The sequence below is a fragment of the Gymnoscopelus braueri genome (assembly GCF_963280865.1).
Source record: "Gymnoscopelus braueri genome assembly, chromosome: 16".
Classification (NCBI taxonomy): Eukaryota; Metazoa; Chordata; class Actinopteri; order Myctophiformes; family Myctophidae; genus Gymnoscopelus; species Gymnoscopelus braueri.
Window position 1 is genome coordinate 38,909,316 of NC_137616.1, and position 16,617 is coordinate 38,925,932.

The window sequence follows — 16,617 nt, forward strand, 5'->3', positions numbered from 1 at the left end:
TGTACTTAGTTACTTTACACCACTGCTTCCATCCTCCTCCGTCTTGGTCTTTTCCTTTGGCTCTAGCTTGCCCCCCCCCCCCCCCCCTGACATTATCCTATTTGCACCTCGTCATCCCAGCCAATCTGGTGTTTGTTTGTGGAGAGGTAATTAGCAGAGGAAGTGGAGGGCCTCTCTCACACACTGGGGGGAAATGTCTTTTATTAGGGGATGGAGAGGTGGAGCTGGCAGCGATGGCGCCACCTGCTGCCCTGACCACCAGGGAGAGCAGAGAGAGCAGAGCAACGCTGTAAATAAAAGATGGCAGCCTTGACCACTTTCACCCCCCCGATGACGATGTGCCTCTTTTGGACGTGTCGTTACGGGCGGAAATCTTCTGGAATCGTCCGAATTCTCTTTTCGGAAATTGTGTGTTTTCGATTCCCGCAAAAGGCTTGATGCATATCGTTGCTGTCAGGCAGAAATCTCTAATCTCCATATTGTTTTTTCGTAAATGAACGCCCTACTTGATCATAGGCCTACTATACAGTGTCACACAAAAGTAGCAAAAGCAGCAGATCCACAGGCTCGAAACGCGTCTCGAAACGCGCCTCGAAACGCATCTCGAAACGCGCATCGAAACGCGTCTCCAAACACGTCTCGAAACGCGCCTCGAAACGCGTCTCGAAACGCGCCTCGAAAAGGCGTCTCGAAACACGTCTCCAAACACGTCTCCAAACGTGCCTCGAAACGCGCCTCGAAACACGTCTCGAAACGCGCCTTGAAACGCGTCTCGAAACGCGCCTCGAAAAGGCATCTCGAAACGCGTCTCGAAACGCATCTCGAAGCGGCGCATTTTGAGCTTGTAGATCGGCTACAGTACTATTTTTCTTTTTGAATCGTGAAAAGTAGCAGTTTTGGACATATGAGGTTTACACCCGACAGAGACGATATCAAAGTGCCCTCGGGCAAGACAATGAACACCTGCCTGCATTCGTACAAGGGCTGGACAATTAACTGAAAATACATAAAAACTGACATTTAGAACCTCTAACCCACTTAATCTCGCTCATGTAGGTTAACACATTTAGGGCGAGAACCCCTATTTGTAACTATACCTTTCAAGACGGGGAACCCTTTTGGGGTTCTTGTTGCTATAGCACAATACTTTTTTTATTTTTATTTTTGAATAAATATTTGAAGTTTTTCAGAAAACTTAGGTCAGGATTTAGAAGGCGTTTTTAGAATCGGCCTCAGGTCTAAATGGGTGAATCGAATAACCGAAGAAACAGGGTATTTCTTCATGCACACTCAAGTCATTCTAAAACGGGCAGGGGTTTGTGGCCCACCTGTTTGTGGCGAGGCGGGTAGACGCGGTAGTAGAGGCAGGTTTTGCGCGCCAGCCTCAGGGCCTCTTTCAGGAAGTGCTTGGCGTGGCGCTGGAAGGCGGGCAGGAGGACGAAGTGCCACATGCGCGCGTGGTCCTCGTGGCGGTGCTGGCTGAAGTAGATGAAGTTCTCGATGTTGTAGTGGGAGCGAATGTACTCCACGTCCTGAGGGGAGGAGGATATGGTCGGTGATGGAACGTTGTCCCGTTAACGCCCATTCAAACCCCGGGAACGCGTTTGTGTCATTTTAAGATGTCTTTGGCTATTCGAAAAATAGCAGGTATACAAGCTCATGACGCCATGAACTTGTAGATCTGCTATTTTAGAAAAATCGTGAAATAATGTGTGCAAATCTTTGAATTACGTATTTTTTGAATAATGTTTTTTTCCAGGGAGCTCCGGAAGCAAAGATTTGAGTTACACATGTTCGCTTTCAAAATATATATATTCAAAGATTTGAGTTACACATGTTCGCTTTCAAAATATATATATTCAAAGATTTGCTCAAATGTTCAAGACTTTTCAAAAAAATAGTAGATCTACAAGCTCTATTTTTGCATAGCCAAAATAATAATTCATAATAATTAATTCATAATAATTTGGTCCGCACTTTACCTCTTCATTTCGGATGATTAAAACCCCCACAATCTGGCTCTGCACTTGAGCAACAAAAGCTTGCACCGGTGTCCCATCCTGTGAAACAAGGAAACCAGAAAAAAAGAGAGAAAATTAAGATTAGATGTGGTGGACAAAGTACACTACAGTTCTTGAGTTATGTTTATTATGTAAGTATAGCACCCAAGTAAATGTACTCCAATAAGGTTACTGTCCACCACTGATTAGATGGGCCTAATTGATGGCATGGTGGTTAGGACTCTTCCACCTTATCCACTTAAACCCCATCATTCATATTGTGGGGAAAGCTTCTGCTGAAAATTCGGCGAAAGCTTTCCCCACAATAACAGAAAAGACACTATCATAGAGCCCTGAGGGACTCCGCTCAAGCATATCCTAAGTGCTAATTAACCCCGGCTTCTGACACAGGACTGAGTCCTCACATGACCCCCCTACGTACACTGCCTTTCATTCAACCTTTCTTTCTCAATCTGTCCCATTAAAAAAAGAATGATGGGAGGTTTATTTTATCATTATACATTTTACACAAGCATTTAGATGACTGGGACATGATGACAGCCTCAAACACAACGTTTCAGGGTCCAGCGCCGTGGATGGATGGATGGATACACAAGGAATTAACGGTTCCATTCTCGTTTGGGAGACGTAATTATGTGTCTTGGAACGGGCCGCGTGGTGACAGCTGGGACGTCTGTCAGAATGAGAAAATCTGTTGAATCTGAATTCGCGCCGATCTGTTTGGTTTGGCACGCGACACCCTGTGATGATGCCCCCCCCCCCGCCCCCCCTCTCCCCCCCCTGCTAATCCAAAACAATCATGGAAATAATAGCTTAAATTAATTCATTGATAATAACACAAACCACCGTGTGATGTTTAAGAATTAAAGAGGTGTCGAGTTGTTTTGTCTTTGTGGAAATAAGCAACCGATTCTGTCGGTTGCAATGAAAAAGCGGCCTTTTAGTAAAACATATGACAAAGATAATATATGATATTTATGTTCATATTTCTTTCAGCAGGGTGGGAAAAAGGTCACGCTAGGGGTGATCAACCACTTTGGGAGGAGGGGGGGGAGGGGTTACATGGGGCATTGGGGCGGGGCTAACCATGTTAACCAAAAGGACCTGTAAGGTCCTTTTGGTTACATGGGGGGGTCCTTGGGGCGGTTCTTGGGGCGGTCCTTGGGGCGGTTCCAGGGGGTCCCCAGCGAAGGTAGTTAATATAGCATCACAATGATTTCAACCACTTGATCCATTTATATGTTGGCTATTCAATTAAATTAAAAAGAATCTTGAAAGTATTGGAACATTTTTGAATCATTTTAACACAAATCTTCTCTTCTGTGGGTCCCTGGCACAAAACCTTTTCAGATGGGGGTCCGCGTGGCCAAATACATATCATTTTGGGGGTCCTTTGGCACGAACAAGTTTGAGAACCACTGGTGTATACTCCACTACATCTCAGAGGCAAATACTCCACTACAATTATTTGAAAACTGCAAAGTTACTAGTTACTTTGCAGGTATAAATTATTATATTATAAAACATACATTAACCACTTTAGCCCTTTTTTTAATAAATTTCGGCCATTTGAAAGTAGCTGATCTACACAACGCTCACAACGCGTCGCATCGCAACGCGTTGTGAGCTTGTAGATCTGCTATTTTCAAACTTTTACTTTTGGTATTTAAGTATATTTTGATGCCAATACCGTTGTACTTTTACTCAAGTAAAATTTTTAACACAGGCCCTTTACTTGACAACAGAGTCTTTTTATATTGTGGTATTGCTACTTTTACTTAAGTAAAAATATCTGAGTACTTCTTCCACCACTGGCGTCATGGTGTGTGTGTGTCATGGTAGTGGTGGGTAAAAACGTTCATTTCAGTGAGGGAACGATTTCGTTCACGTTCACGGCAATGATTCGTTCAAATGATTCGCTCACATTCTTGTTTGTTCAGTAGCGCTATTTTTTGGTGAAAAACACCATCGCGGGAGTGCTATTATTACGTCACGCATACAGCCCGCCCTCCCGTCCTGTGTGCAGGGGGAGGAGATGGGGGGGCATGAATATGATATAGCGTGAACGTAACAGTTTCAGGAGGCGAACGAGCTCGTTCGCGTTCACGGCAATGAACTAGTTCTTTTGAACGAATCGATCATGGTGTGTGTGTGTGTGTGTGTGTGTGTGTGTGTGTGTGTGTGATGGTGGACTGACCGGGTCTCTCCTGGCGTGACAGAACACATCCAGGTCCTCCAGCAGAGACTCATGATGCACACTGAGCCTCTCCACCATGGCACAGACAGCAGGCCTGTCTGCGCTCAACGCTGGCCTCACCTCCACACACCTGCAGGGGGCGCAGCAACAACAACATAAACACAGCAGCGCTACAGGGTTTTTGTCTTTTTAAACGTAAGTGGGAAGATACCCTGAGTGTACTTAAAGCGGCACTCAGTGGTGGAAAGTAACTAAGTACATTTACTTAAGTACTGTACTTAAGTACAATTTTGAGGTATTTGTACTTTACTTGAGTATTTCCAATTTCCAATACTTTTACTTCTACTCCACTACATCTCAGAGGCAAATATTGCACTTTTACTCCACTACAATTATTTGAAAACTTTAGTTACTAGTTACTTTTCAGATATAATGAAACATACATTAACCACTGTAGCCCTATTTTATACCTAGGCTATTTGAAAATAGCCGATCTACAAGCTCACAACGCGTCGCATCGCGACGCGTTGTGAGCTTGTAGATCTGCTATTTTCAAATATTTTAGTACTTTTACTTTTTGTACTTTAAGTACATTTTAATGCCAATACTTTTGTACTTTTACTCAAGTAAATTTTGAATTTGGGACTTTTACTTGTAACGGAGTACTTCTACATTGCAGTATTGATACTTTTACTTAAGTAAAACATTTGAGTACTTTTTCCACCACTGGCGGCACTATGTAACTTCTTTTTAATGAATAAAATGTGATTTTGTCCAATCTGTATGGTAGAGCATGTTAATACGATATAACTTAAGTGGGGTGGTTGTATTTAGTCTCCCTGCTCTCCTATTGAGACATTTAGATCGTGTCAAAGGTCATGTCTCACCTAGACACAGGATCTGACACGAATCTTGACCTGATTGGTCGAGACTCAATTTATCCCCTGAGCAAGCAGGCAGGCTCCATTAGCCCAATGGTAAACATGTCAGCACTTGTCCGGGGTAGAAGAGGAAAGCTACGTAGTGTGGCTTTAAGTTAAAGTAAGAGTCTTGAGTTCCCGCTGGGATTGTGTGTGTGTGTGTGTGTGTGTGTGTGTGTGTGTGTGTGTGTGTGTGTGTGTGTGTGTGTGTGTGTGTGTGTGTGTGTGTGTGTGTGTGTGTGTGTGTGTTAAATGGTATGTCCTTATGAGACAACACTAGGTCCAATAAAACAAAAAAGGAATCAAATTATACCCATTTAGTGCATATTGATTTTTTTTCTTTCTCTAAACAAAATGTCACAGATCGGACTCATCTACTTTCAGTGTGTGTGTGTGTGTGTGTGTGTGTGTGTGTGTGTGGCTACATGCAAGCAATCTTGCCATAATGATGAAGTACAGTATATGATAATTCATTCCTAACAAACAACTCAAGTTCTGATCAATTGTAAAATTAACCCATTGAGACCTGAAGCCGATTCTACATGTCTCCTAAATCTCAACAGTATTCTGAAAAACGTATGTTTCTATATCAGTGGTGCTCAATCTTTTTCATGTCAAGGACCCCCAAAATTATATGTATTTGGCCGCGGACCCCCATCAAAATATTTTGTTCCAGGGACCCCCAGAAGCAAAGATTTGAGTTAAAATTGTTCGCTTGAAAAATATATATATTCAAAGATTTGCACACATTTTCACGATTTTTCAAAAATAGCAGATCTACAAGCTCGTAGCGCGGCCGCGCTACGAGCTTGTAGATCTGCTATTTTTGAATAGCCAAAGTGTAAAATAATGTTTTTTTTGCTCAAATCAAAAAATGACACAGTTCCAGGTCTTAATGGGTTAAAGAGAGCTTAGGATACTGAGGATGATTGTTTTTTGAATTGTAGATATGCATTGTGGTGTGTGTGTGTGTGTGTGGTGGAGGAGGAGGGCGCTCTCACTTCAGCAGCGCAGCGCGGTGGAAGACGTAGAGCTCCTGGGACAGGGTGCTGGAGGGGCGTGGCGCCACCCGCACAAAGTTCTGTATGAGGGGGAACTCGTGGGCCAGCGTCGCTAGCGTGAGCACGCAGTAGTCCCTGTCCTGAGAGAGACAAGCAAGTCATTATCAATCCATTCAATCCTAAAAAAAAATCACACCAGTGTGAAGAGAGTGGTGCCTTTCATGAGTTAATTTCATTAGTTACTTTTTACAGACTTTGATGACTTCAAAGTATTTTTACTCATTTTAAGTACTTTAAAATGTTTTTACTGATTTTTACGTGTTTTTACTCATTTTAACATCTTTTAAGTATTTTTACTCAATTTAAGTATTTTTACTCATTTTAAGTATTTTTACTCAGTTTAGGGACTTTAAAGTATCTTTACTAATATTTAAGTATTTTTACTCATTTTAAGTATTTTTACTCATTTTAAGTATTTTTACTCAAAAGTGTGTGTGTGTGTGTGTGTGTGTGTGTGTGTTTGTGTGTGTGTATTATATATTTAGTGTAACTGGTTGCATCTTTGTGTTGCAATCAGCCGCAGCTGTTGAGGCTGTGCTCAAACATACACAGAGGCCGTGCTCATACGGACAGACAGACACACAGACACACACCAGGACAAAGTCACTCCTTGGAGTGGCTAGCACCACTCAAAAAATCTGAAAGCCCTATGTTGCTATAATAATACCAGTGGTTCTCAAACTTTTTCATGTCAAGGACCCCCCAAAATTATATGCATTTGGTCGCGGACCCCAATCTGAAAATATGTTGTTCCAGGGACCCCCCAGAAGCAAAGATTTGAGTTACAAATGTTCGCTTGAAAAATATATATATTCAAAGATTTGCACACATTTTCACGATTTTTCAAAAATAGCAGATCTACAAGCTCGTAGCGCGGCCGCGCTACGAGCTTGTAGATCTGCTATTTTTGTATGAAACAATGGCTATAGCTAAAATCTAAAATGACAGATATGGCATAATGCAAGGGAACCTGAGCAGCAGTAATAATAAAGAAATAAAGTGTAGTCTCTAAAGACAGTCAGTTGATTCAAACGATTTTCAAACGCTTCCGTCGTACAGCAACGGAAGAGCTGAAAATGCTAAGAAGCTACAGCGGATGTCCCGCGTACATTTGTCCTACTGTAAATCAAATTAGTTGAAGCATATCGTCGCCGTCGGGCAGAAACCTCGACTATCTCCATATTTCAACATTTTGTTTTTATCCTAAGACCTGAGGCGATTCTTATAAATGTTTTCTAAATCATAACAGTTTTTTGAAAAGAATATAAAAAATTAAAAAAATCTAGATTTTTCAAAAATAGCCAAAGAAATCTAAAGTGACACAGATGCGTTCCAGGTCTTAATGGGTTAACTGCTTAGCAGAAATGGAAAGGCAAAAATATGTTTTAAAGATATTTTAAATTTTTTTGTGAACAGAAATGACGAATGACAGAGATGTCAGCTTCCATCCAGGGCTTTCAGGGAGCGTAGTTACAGACTCTATATAATCAAAGATTTTGGAATAGGTTGGTCTGGCTGGAGAGAGACTTAAGGGAAGAGTTAATCCAGTGTGCGAAGTCTGTACTGTGTGGGTAGAAATGTATTTATTTTATTTATTTGTGTGGAAAAACTAAATAAAATAAGATACAGATTCAACAAACACAGACAATTTGCTTGGAATTGCATTATCTTCGGAATTGCTTTTGACAAACCACCAGTCTGAGAGTGAAGTATGATATAATTCACAATGTAAATGTATGTATATATCATTTAATGTGGCATACTGTACATGCAGAGGGGAGGATCGGTCTGGAGAACAAAGGAGGGGGCCGGTCAGGGGACAGGAATGTGTTCATATGTACGTGTAATTATTAACCCCTAAACAAGTCTGCACTTGTCTCAGGGAACCGTTTAACTATCTCGGATTTGCCCCCCCCCCCCCCAGCACTCATGCTGCCGTGAGGCTTTTGTTTTGCGCATGACCCCTCGAATGGACCCATAGGGGCCCAAATGGACCCTAGGGCCTAGACCCTTGGTTCTCAAAGTGGGGTCCTTGGAGGGGTACCAGGGGGTCCCCAGAAAAATGTGTTGATATAGTGTCACAATCATTTTAACCAATTTAACCATATTTTATAGTTTGGCTATTAAAAAATTGCAGATCTAGAGTGCCGCGCTATGAGATCTGCTATTTTTTGAAAAATCCCCGGCACAAAATATGTTTGAGATTGGGGGGGGGGGGTCCGCAGCCAAATACATATCATTTTGGGGGTCCTTGACATGAAAAAGTTTGAGAACCACTGGCCTAGACCCTTGTAACTCTGAGTGTACAAATTGGTTACATTTGCACACTCTCAAGAGTCAAATGAACACATAGGATTTTACAGTGACTTTATACACAATGTGATACTTACGGGGAAAAGTGTGAATATGTGCGGGAGGAAGTCCACCGATCTGAAAGAGACAAATGGGGGAAAACGGAGGAGGATAATGAGGATCATTTACCTTCGGAGTCGTGCACCAAAAAAAAAAAAACAGCCGATCTACAAGCTAACAAACCCTCTCGTCGTTTAGCTTGTAGATCGGCTTTTTTTTTTTTCGCCGCGCCACACCGCCGTGCGACGGCGCGTAAAAAGAAAACCCCAAAGGCTTAACCCATTAAGACTGGGAACGCATCTGCGTCATTTTTAGATTTCTTTGGCTATTCAAAAATAGCAGATCTACAAGCTCACTAGCTTTTTTTTTTTTTTTTTTTTTAATCTTTGAATATGTACGTTTTTTTTTTTAAAGCGAACGTTTTTAACTAAAATCTTTTGAGATGGGGGTCCGCAGCCAAACACATATAATTTTGGGGGTCCTTGACATGAAAAGAAGTTTGAGAACCACTGATTATAGCAACACAATGTTTTTCAAAAAACTGAAGACATTTTGTAGAATCCCCAGAAGCAAAGATTTGAGTTAAACATTTTCGATTAAAAAATATATATATATTCAAAGATGTGCACACATTTTCACGAGTTTAAAAAAAAAATTGATCTACAAGCTCATAGCACGGCACCCGGTGCCGCGCTATGAGCTTGTAGATCTGCTATTTTTTTTTAATAGCCAAAGAAATCTAAAAAATGACACAGATGCGTACCCGGTCGTTATGGGTTAAGTGAAAACATGCGTGCGTGCCAGTGTGGGCAGAGAGAGAGGCAGGAGTCCAACATGGGAGAGAGATCACAGCCAACCTGCCCTCCTCTCTCGGCAAAACACCGTCCAACTCCTCGGGCTTCGACTCGCTGTCACTTTAAGCACCGCGCTCATTAATTATATGCTCATTCTCGGCGGGGAGCGTCTGAATTCCATATTCTCTAACAGCTGGGGAGTAGGGGGGACTGTGAGAGGAGCCCGGAGGGGGGCGGGGGGCCAAATAACAGTCACTATTCTTTCTCCCTTTTTTTTTTCGGGGGGGGGGGGGGGGTGACATACGACAGGAGGAAACACTGGATGGCTGCCACCACCACCGCTGGCACTGACTGTACAAGGATGTGCCCGAAATTAGGGGAAAAGTGAAAAGCAACTGTGTTATTATAGCGGCGTTGTAACACAGACTGTAACGCACTTTTTTGGTAATTTGACTTCACTTGACTGTGCAATTAACAACTCCGGAAATGGCTGCCAACAGCGCTCTATGTAGACGTGTCCAAAAATGCACAAAAGAAAGTCAGTCGCCCACTTTCAAACCTGGTGTCCTTATTCTGGGCATGTCTTTGGCCTAACTCATTATAGGGACATTTTGTTAAGAGTTTTTCATGTTTTTCTTCAAAAATAGGCGATCTACAAGCTCACAATGCCTCGCATCACAATGTGTTGCGTGAGCTTGTAGATCAGCAATTTTCTAACAGTTCCTAACAGTTTTCTGAAAACCATATGTTGCTATAATAATATCAGTGGTTCTCAAACTTTTTCATGTCACGGACCCCCAAAATTATATGTGACCCCCATCTCAAAATATTTTGTTCCAGGGACCCCGAGAAGCAAAGATTTGCACAAAATTTCATGATTTTTCAAAAATAGCATATCTACAAGCTCATAGCTCATTTGACTAGCCAAAGTATAAAATAATGGCTATAGCTAAAATCTACAATGACACAGATGCGTTCCCGGTCTTAATGGGTTAAGGCATAATGCAAGGAAACCTTAGCTTAGCAGCAGTAATAATACAGATTTTTTTTTTTTTTATAATACATTTTAATAATCTTTTGACGTGCAAGGCAGTTGGACGACAAAGTATACATGGTATAAGTCGTTAAGTGACATGAACACGGGGGGGGAATCATTCCCTGAAATTTGACATTTCAAATATACGAAATGGAAGGGATTCAGCATAACCTACTATCCTTTTAAACAAGAGGCAGAAATTTGTTTTTGCATGTTGGTGCCATCTGTCATTCTAGAATAGCAGGTAATGGTATATGGCCTTTTTTCAAATGGTGAATCTCTCATTTTGGAACACATCTCTTCAAAGACACTACACATGCAAATCAGCTATAAGTGATGCAAATTCGCCACAAAGGAATTAATTATACACCGCAAATTTAAATAGCGAGCCACTTTACTATGAATGGATGCTTCCAAGTGTGAAAATGCACTGGTTTATCTGTTGTGTCCCCCCAACCTTTCTTTTTACTAACTCTAACTCATTTTGTGATATAACCTTAACCACTATCCCTCTATACTTAGTATAACAGGCCTGGGTTGCACTGTACTTGGTGCGCTCTTTCTCCCTCCATCTAAAATGTATATTCTCCCTCCATCTAAAACAGGGGTGGGCAACTTTGATGATGGAGAGGGCCACTATATTTCCACACTCACTCCAGAGGGCCACATTGCATATACTGTCGGGCAGGGCCGGTGCTAGGCAATTTGGCGCCCTAGGCAAAAAAAATCCTGGAGAATTGTTTTCGTAAATTAATGCCATACTTCGCCATTCTATGTCACACAAAAGTAGTGTGACGCGTTTTGAGCTTGTAGATCGGCTATTTTTGCTATTCTTAAATTGGAAATCCGGATATTTTTTTGCATTTTCTTTGCTATTTATTTAATTGGAATCCTTAAAAGTAACATTTTTATTTAATTTCAAACGCATTTAGTTATACTTATGATAACTTTATTAACTTAAATACAAATACATTGGACATAAAAAAAGACTAGAATTGTAATACTAGTCATTAAGCTACTAATATAGACTGAAGTAATTAAAGCGGGTCATGTTTGGAATTGTAACAGCTGAAATCAATAATATATCAGTAATATCAACCTGCGGGCCGCATTACGTGAAGGTGGGGGCCGCATGTGGCCCCCGGGCCGCCAGTTGCCCATGTATGATCTAAAATGTATATTCTCCCTCCATCTAAAATGTATATAAAAGTTGTAAACCACTTTTGCCAGATTTTGAAAAAAATGCTATTGTCAAGACATTTTCGAGAAATGACATGCCCGGCTATAGGGAGGCCAGCCAGGGTTAACGGGGTTAATCGTGTACAACTAACTTCCCCCAAAGACTAGATGTACCTTTTAACCACTTAAAAGCCCATATGGTTGACCGGAATCCCTCAGGGCTCTATGCTAGTGTATTTTCTGTTTTCTGTTATTGTGGAGAAGGCTTCTGCTGAAAATAGCTGATCGACAAGCTCACAACGGGTGGCGCAGCAACGCGTTGTGAGCTTGTCGATCGGCTATTTTCTGCTGGAGTTTAACTGGTTAAAGGGATAGTTCACCCCGATAATCACTTTTTTTCTATCGATTCTTTTCGATCATGGAGCCTTGAATTCTTGGATATGTTTTTGTTTTTGTCGCATTCCTAAGTCAATAATTTGATGACCAGCGGACCGGTATGCAGCGGTTCCGGTAGGAGACACAAAGGAGACTCTTTGTGTCTCCCACCGGAACCGCTGCCGGTCATCAAACTATTGGCTTAGGAATGCGACAAAAACAAAAAAAATATCCATGAATTCAAGTCTCCGTGGGGTGACTAATCGATAGGAAAAAAAAAGTCATTTTGGGGGGTGAACTATCCCTTTAATCTCATTTCTTTCATGCATGTGAGGTGACCTCGTGGTGACCCTTACCGCATTTCGTAGTTCTTGTCGATGACAAACAAGCGAACGCAGAAGGCGTCGGGTTGTTTTTTTGGGCTGCCGCTCCATCCACTGGCACCGGGCAGCACGGCAGCATGTGTGTTCTCTCGCTGAAACGAGAGCTAGTGTTATTAATTACCGCACCGATGCCAACTGAAAGATGAAGCTCGGTGCTTTCCCTGCAAAAGGCCAGACCGCCAACTGCTTTTTTTATGCGTGTCTGAAATGTCAAGGTCGTCTGAGATGAACTCCCCAAATCATTTCTCTCTATAAACTAACTACAACCGCTCGTGCACTTATAGCTGATCTTTAGGGCTTTGTTACGACACAGCGGGAGATGTGGAGAGAGCATTGGTTCTCAAAGTGGGGGGCCCCGGCGGGGACCCCCCAGGGGTCCTTGGAGGGGTAGGGGGAGGGGGGGGGGGGGGGTGTTCCTGGAGAAGTTCCCCCAGAAGAAGTAGTTAACCCATTGAGACCTGAAGCCGATTCTACATCGGCTTCTCCTAAATCTCAACAGTATTCTGAAAAACGTATGTTTCTATATCAGTGGTGCTCAATCTTTTTCATGTCAAGGACCCCCAAAATTATATGTATTTGACCGCGGACCCCCATCAAAATATGTTGTTCCAGGAACCCCCCAGAAGCAAAGATTTGAGTTAAAAAATGTCGCTTTAAAAATATATTATGTTCAAAGATTTGCACACATTTTCATGATTTTTCAAAAATAGCAGATATACAAGCTCGTAGCGCGGCACTCGGTGCCGCGCTACGAGCTTGTAGATCTGCTATTTTTGAATAGCCTAAAGTGTAAAATAATGCTTTTTAGCTCAAATCTAAAAATGACACAGTTCCGGGTATTATGGGTTAATGTGGCGTCACATTGATTTTATCCACTTTATCCATTTATATGTTGGCTATTAAAAAATGTTTGAAAAATATCAACAAAAAAAAAATACATAAATCTTCTCTTCTGGGGGTCCCTGGCACAAATCATTTTCAGATGGGGGTCCGCGGACATATTCATATCAATTCAGGGGTCCTTGACGTGAAAAGGTTTGAGACTCACTCGATGTAGAGAAAAACCGGGGATGTTTTACCTCAGCTGTCTCACTTGGTGGTGAGACGTGGACCTCGTCTTGCTCTGAGGGTTTTTCAACTTTTTCTGCCTCCTGATGCAATACCAAAAAAAAAACATAACAGTTGAAGTAAGCTACTAGATTTATTTGGCTATTCAAAATATTCAAAACAAAAATTTTAATCATGAAAATGTGTGCAAATATTTTGAATTATATATATTTTTTAAGTAGACATTTGTAACTCAAATCTTTGCATGGGCATCCCTATACATACTGGCTTACTTGATCATACTACAGTGTCACACAAAAGCATCAAAAATAGCACATCCCACGAGCTCGAAGCACGTTTTTAGCTTGCAGATCTGCTACTTTTGCATTTGAATCCTGAAAAGTCACAGTTTTGGACATACAGTGTGAGGTTTCCACCCGACAGAGACGATATACAGAGAAGCCAGTCTCCTTCTTGTCCTGCACCAATCTGGGAACCCAAAGCCAAATGAGAATGAAAAACAGCGCCCTCTGCTGTTTGTGCTATCTCATCTGTTCTTGAGAGATTAGTCCTGCACTGATGACTTTTCTCACTTTGTGTATGCTGGCGACCCCAAGTGGCAGTGAGAGGTAACTGTTTGTGCTGATCACACCACTGGTAGAACCAGACCCCCAGAAGCTCATTGAGGTGAATGGACAGCATTTTAAATCAGTGGCTGATCGTTTATGTTCATGTCCTTAAATGATTTAGATTGATAAAACACATATTTGCATACGAATCTAGCATTGGAGACTAGGTATCACTTTTGACAAATAATGAACAGTGCATGCAAAACAACTTCAATTGTAGTCCTTTCACAGTCATATTACGTGACAGTTATGTCTAAGAGATACTTATATTACTGCAGTGGTAGAAAGTAACTAAGTACATTTACTTAAGTACTGTACTTAAGTACAATTTTGAGACAATGGTACTTTACTTGAGTATTTCTAATTTCCAATACTTTTACTTCTACTCCACTACATCTCAGAGGCAAATATTGTACTTTTACTCCACTACAATTATTTGAAAACTTTAGTTACTAGTTACTTTGCAGATATAAATTATGATATTATGAAACATACATTAACCACTTCAGCCCTATTTTATACATAGGGCATGTACTTTTACTCAAGTCAATTTTGAATTCTGGACTTTTACTTAACAGAGTATTTCTATATTGCAGTATTGGTACTTTTACTTAAAGGTAGGGTAAGTGATTTACTTTGGTTAAAATAAGTGTTAAATAGCTTTATATTCTGATAGTAAACAGAAAATGCATTTTCAGTGCTCTCTCCTGATTGGCTTAAAGTTTGTCACCTACCTGAAAATGTACTATATTGTGTTTACTAAAGAGCTGGAGAGACCCCTGTGACCAAACAAACACTCTGTAGCAATGATCACTATCAGAATATAGTACTTTAACCTTTTCAACAAAAGAAAAAAAAATATCACTTACCCTACCTTTAAGTAAAGAATTTGAGTACTTTTCCCACCACTGTATTACTGTATACATTCAAAGGGATATTGTATTGTTAGTTGTGGTAAATGTTCTTTTTAGACCTTCTCTGCTGGGTCCCGTGGAGCAGAGACGTGGGTATCTGTGCAGATGCCACCATCAGACCGCTCGCCCTGAGGAGCGTGTTGTGGCTGCTGCTTGTACAGGCCGTCGAACGTGCCGAGTTCAAAGCTCTCGTTCAGCAGCTCCAGGTCAACGTCACCACTGACACCGATGAAGCCAACAGCAATCCCACCGCTCTGTGAAGACAGGCGTTTATTTACACAAACATACAGTGGTGTAAAGTAACTAAGTACATTTACTCAAAGTACTGTACTTAAGTACACTTTTGAGGTACTTTTACTTGACTGGAGTATTTCCAATTGTCTATACTTTTACTTCTACTCCACTACACCTCAGAGGCAAATATTGTGCTTTTACTCCACTACATCTCAGAGGCAAATATTGTGCTTTTACTCCACTACAATTATATGAAAACTTGAGTTACTAGTTACTTTGCAGATGTAAATGATTACATTATAAAACATACATTAACCACTTTAGCCCTATTTTATACCTAGGCTATTTGAAAATAGCCGATCTACAAGCTTGTGAGCTTGTAGATCTGCTATTTTCAAACCTTTTAGTACTTTTACTTTTGGTACTTCAAGTACATTTTTATACCAATGTATTTGATACCAATTACTCGAGTTAATTTTGAATTCCGGACTATAACTGTACTTGTAACAGAGTACTTCTACATTGCAGTATTGATACTTTTACTTAAGTAAGACATCTGAATACTTTTTCCACCACTGCACAAACCGACTCCAGTGGTTCTCAACCTTTTCGTGGCCGTGACTGACCCCCCAAAATAATCACATTTGAACTGGGGACCCCCCCACCCGATATGCACTTTGAATGTAGGAGTTTAGACATTCAATTTAGTTTGACTCGGTTCCACAGAAAGCCTAAATATTGTGAAAATAGCAGATCTACAAGCTCACAACGCCTCGCTTTTTTTTTTTGCCTTTCTTATATTATTTGACAATTTGGCCAATGTGTGACCAGTTTTTATAGTATAGTTTGTTGATCACTTTTGATGCAGTATATGGTGTTTTTCTAGGAGGTATTTAAAACGGTCTTAAAAGTCCTTAAATTGTCACTTTACTGTCATCTGGGGACCCCCAAAAAAATCATGTGGGGACCCCCCTGGGGGTTCTGACCCCCAGTTTGAGAACCACCGATATAAGCTACTACAATGTAACACTAAACACAACAGCATCCGACAGGGCCTGGTTTCTTGCCTTTGTCAACAAGGTTACTTTAAAAAAGTATGTTTCTTTGGCTAATACAGTAGGTCAAATAATCAAGCTCAGATCAAACTTTACTCAGGAAACACAAGACAAATCTAACGCACCTGGCCTACACTAGGTTAAAACATATATATTTTTATTTAACCTTTATTCCATTACCACCCAAATAATTAATGGTATTATTCTTCAGAGAAAGTGGACTAAACCAATAAAAAGTCCCTCTGGGGGTACATGTTGTTGCGCCGTTTGTTTTCCTGAGCGGCGGACATCATTTCAGTACAAAAAAAAGGCTTCAAAACGCCACAGATGTCTGGACACAATATGTTCAGTGAGAGCATGTCTTGGCCCACGCAGCAGCTCCCATCTACCATATGCTGCACATGAACACATGTCAGCTTC

The 16,617-nt window shown here is 41.1% G+C and overlaps 1 protein-coding gene across 1 annotated transcript in view; it reads right to left on the reverse strand.

Annotated features, from left to right (window-relative positions):
- The window catches only part of cfap61 (cilia and flagella associated protein 61), a gene marked incomplete at both ends in the record, with an annotated part of 60,230 nt that overhangs the window by 37,192 nt on the left and 6,421 nt on the right, over positions 1 to 16,617 (reverse strand). The window contains 8 exons of the mRNA XM_080452816.1: positions 1,329 to 1,532; positions 1,983 to 2,060; positions 4,219 to 4,348; positions 6,140 to 6,279; positions 8,590 to 8,629; positions 12,292 to 12,410; positions 13,398 to 13,469; positions 14,968 to 15,162. Coding sequence (XP_080308942.1) covers positions 1,329 to 1,532; positions 1,983 to 2,060; positions 4,219 to 4,348; positions 6,140 to 6,279; positions 8,590 to 8,629; positions 12,292 to 12,410; positions 13,398 to 13,469; positions 14,968 to 15,162 — 978 coding nt within the window. The remainder of the gene's footprint in view (positions 1 to 1,328; positions 1,533 to 1,982; positions 2,061 to 4,218; positions 4,349 to 6,139; positions 6,280 to 8,589; positions 8,630 to 12,291; positions 12,411 to 13,397; positions 13,470 to 14,967; positions 15,163 to 16,617) is intronic.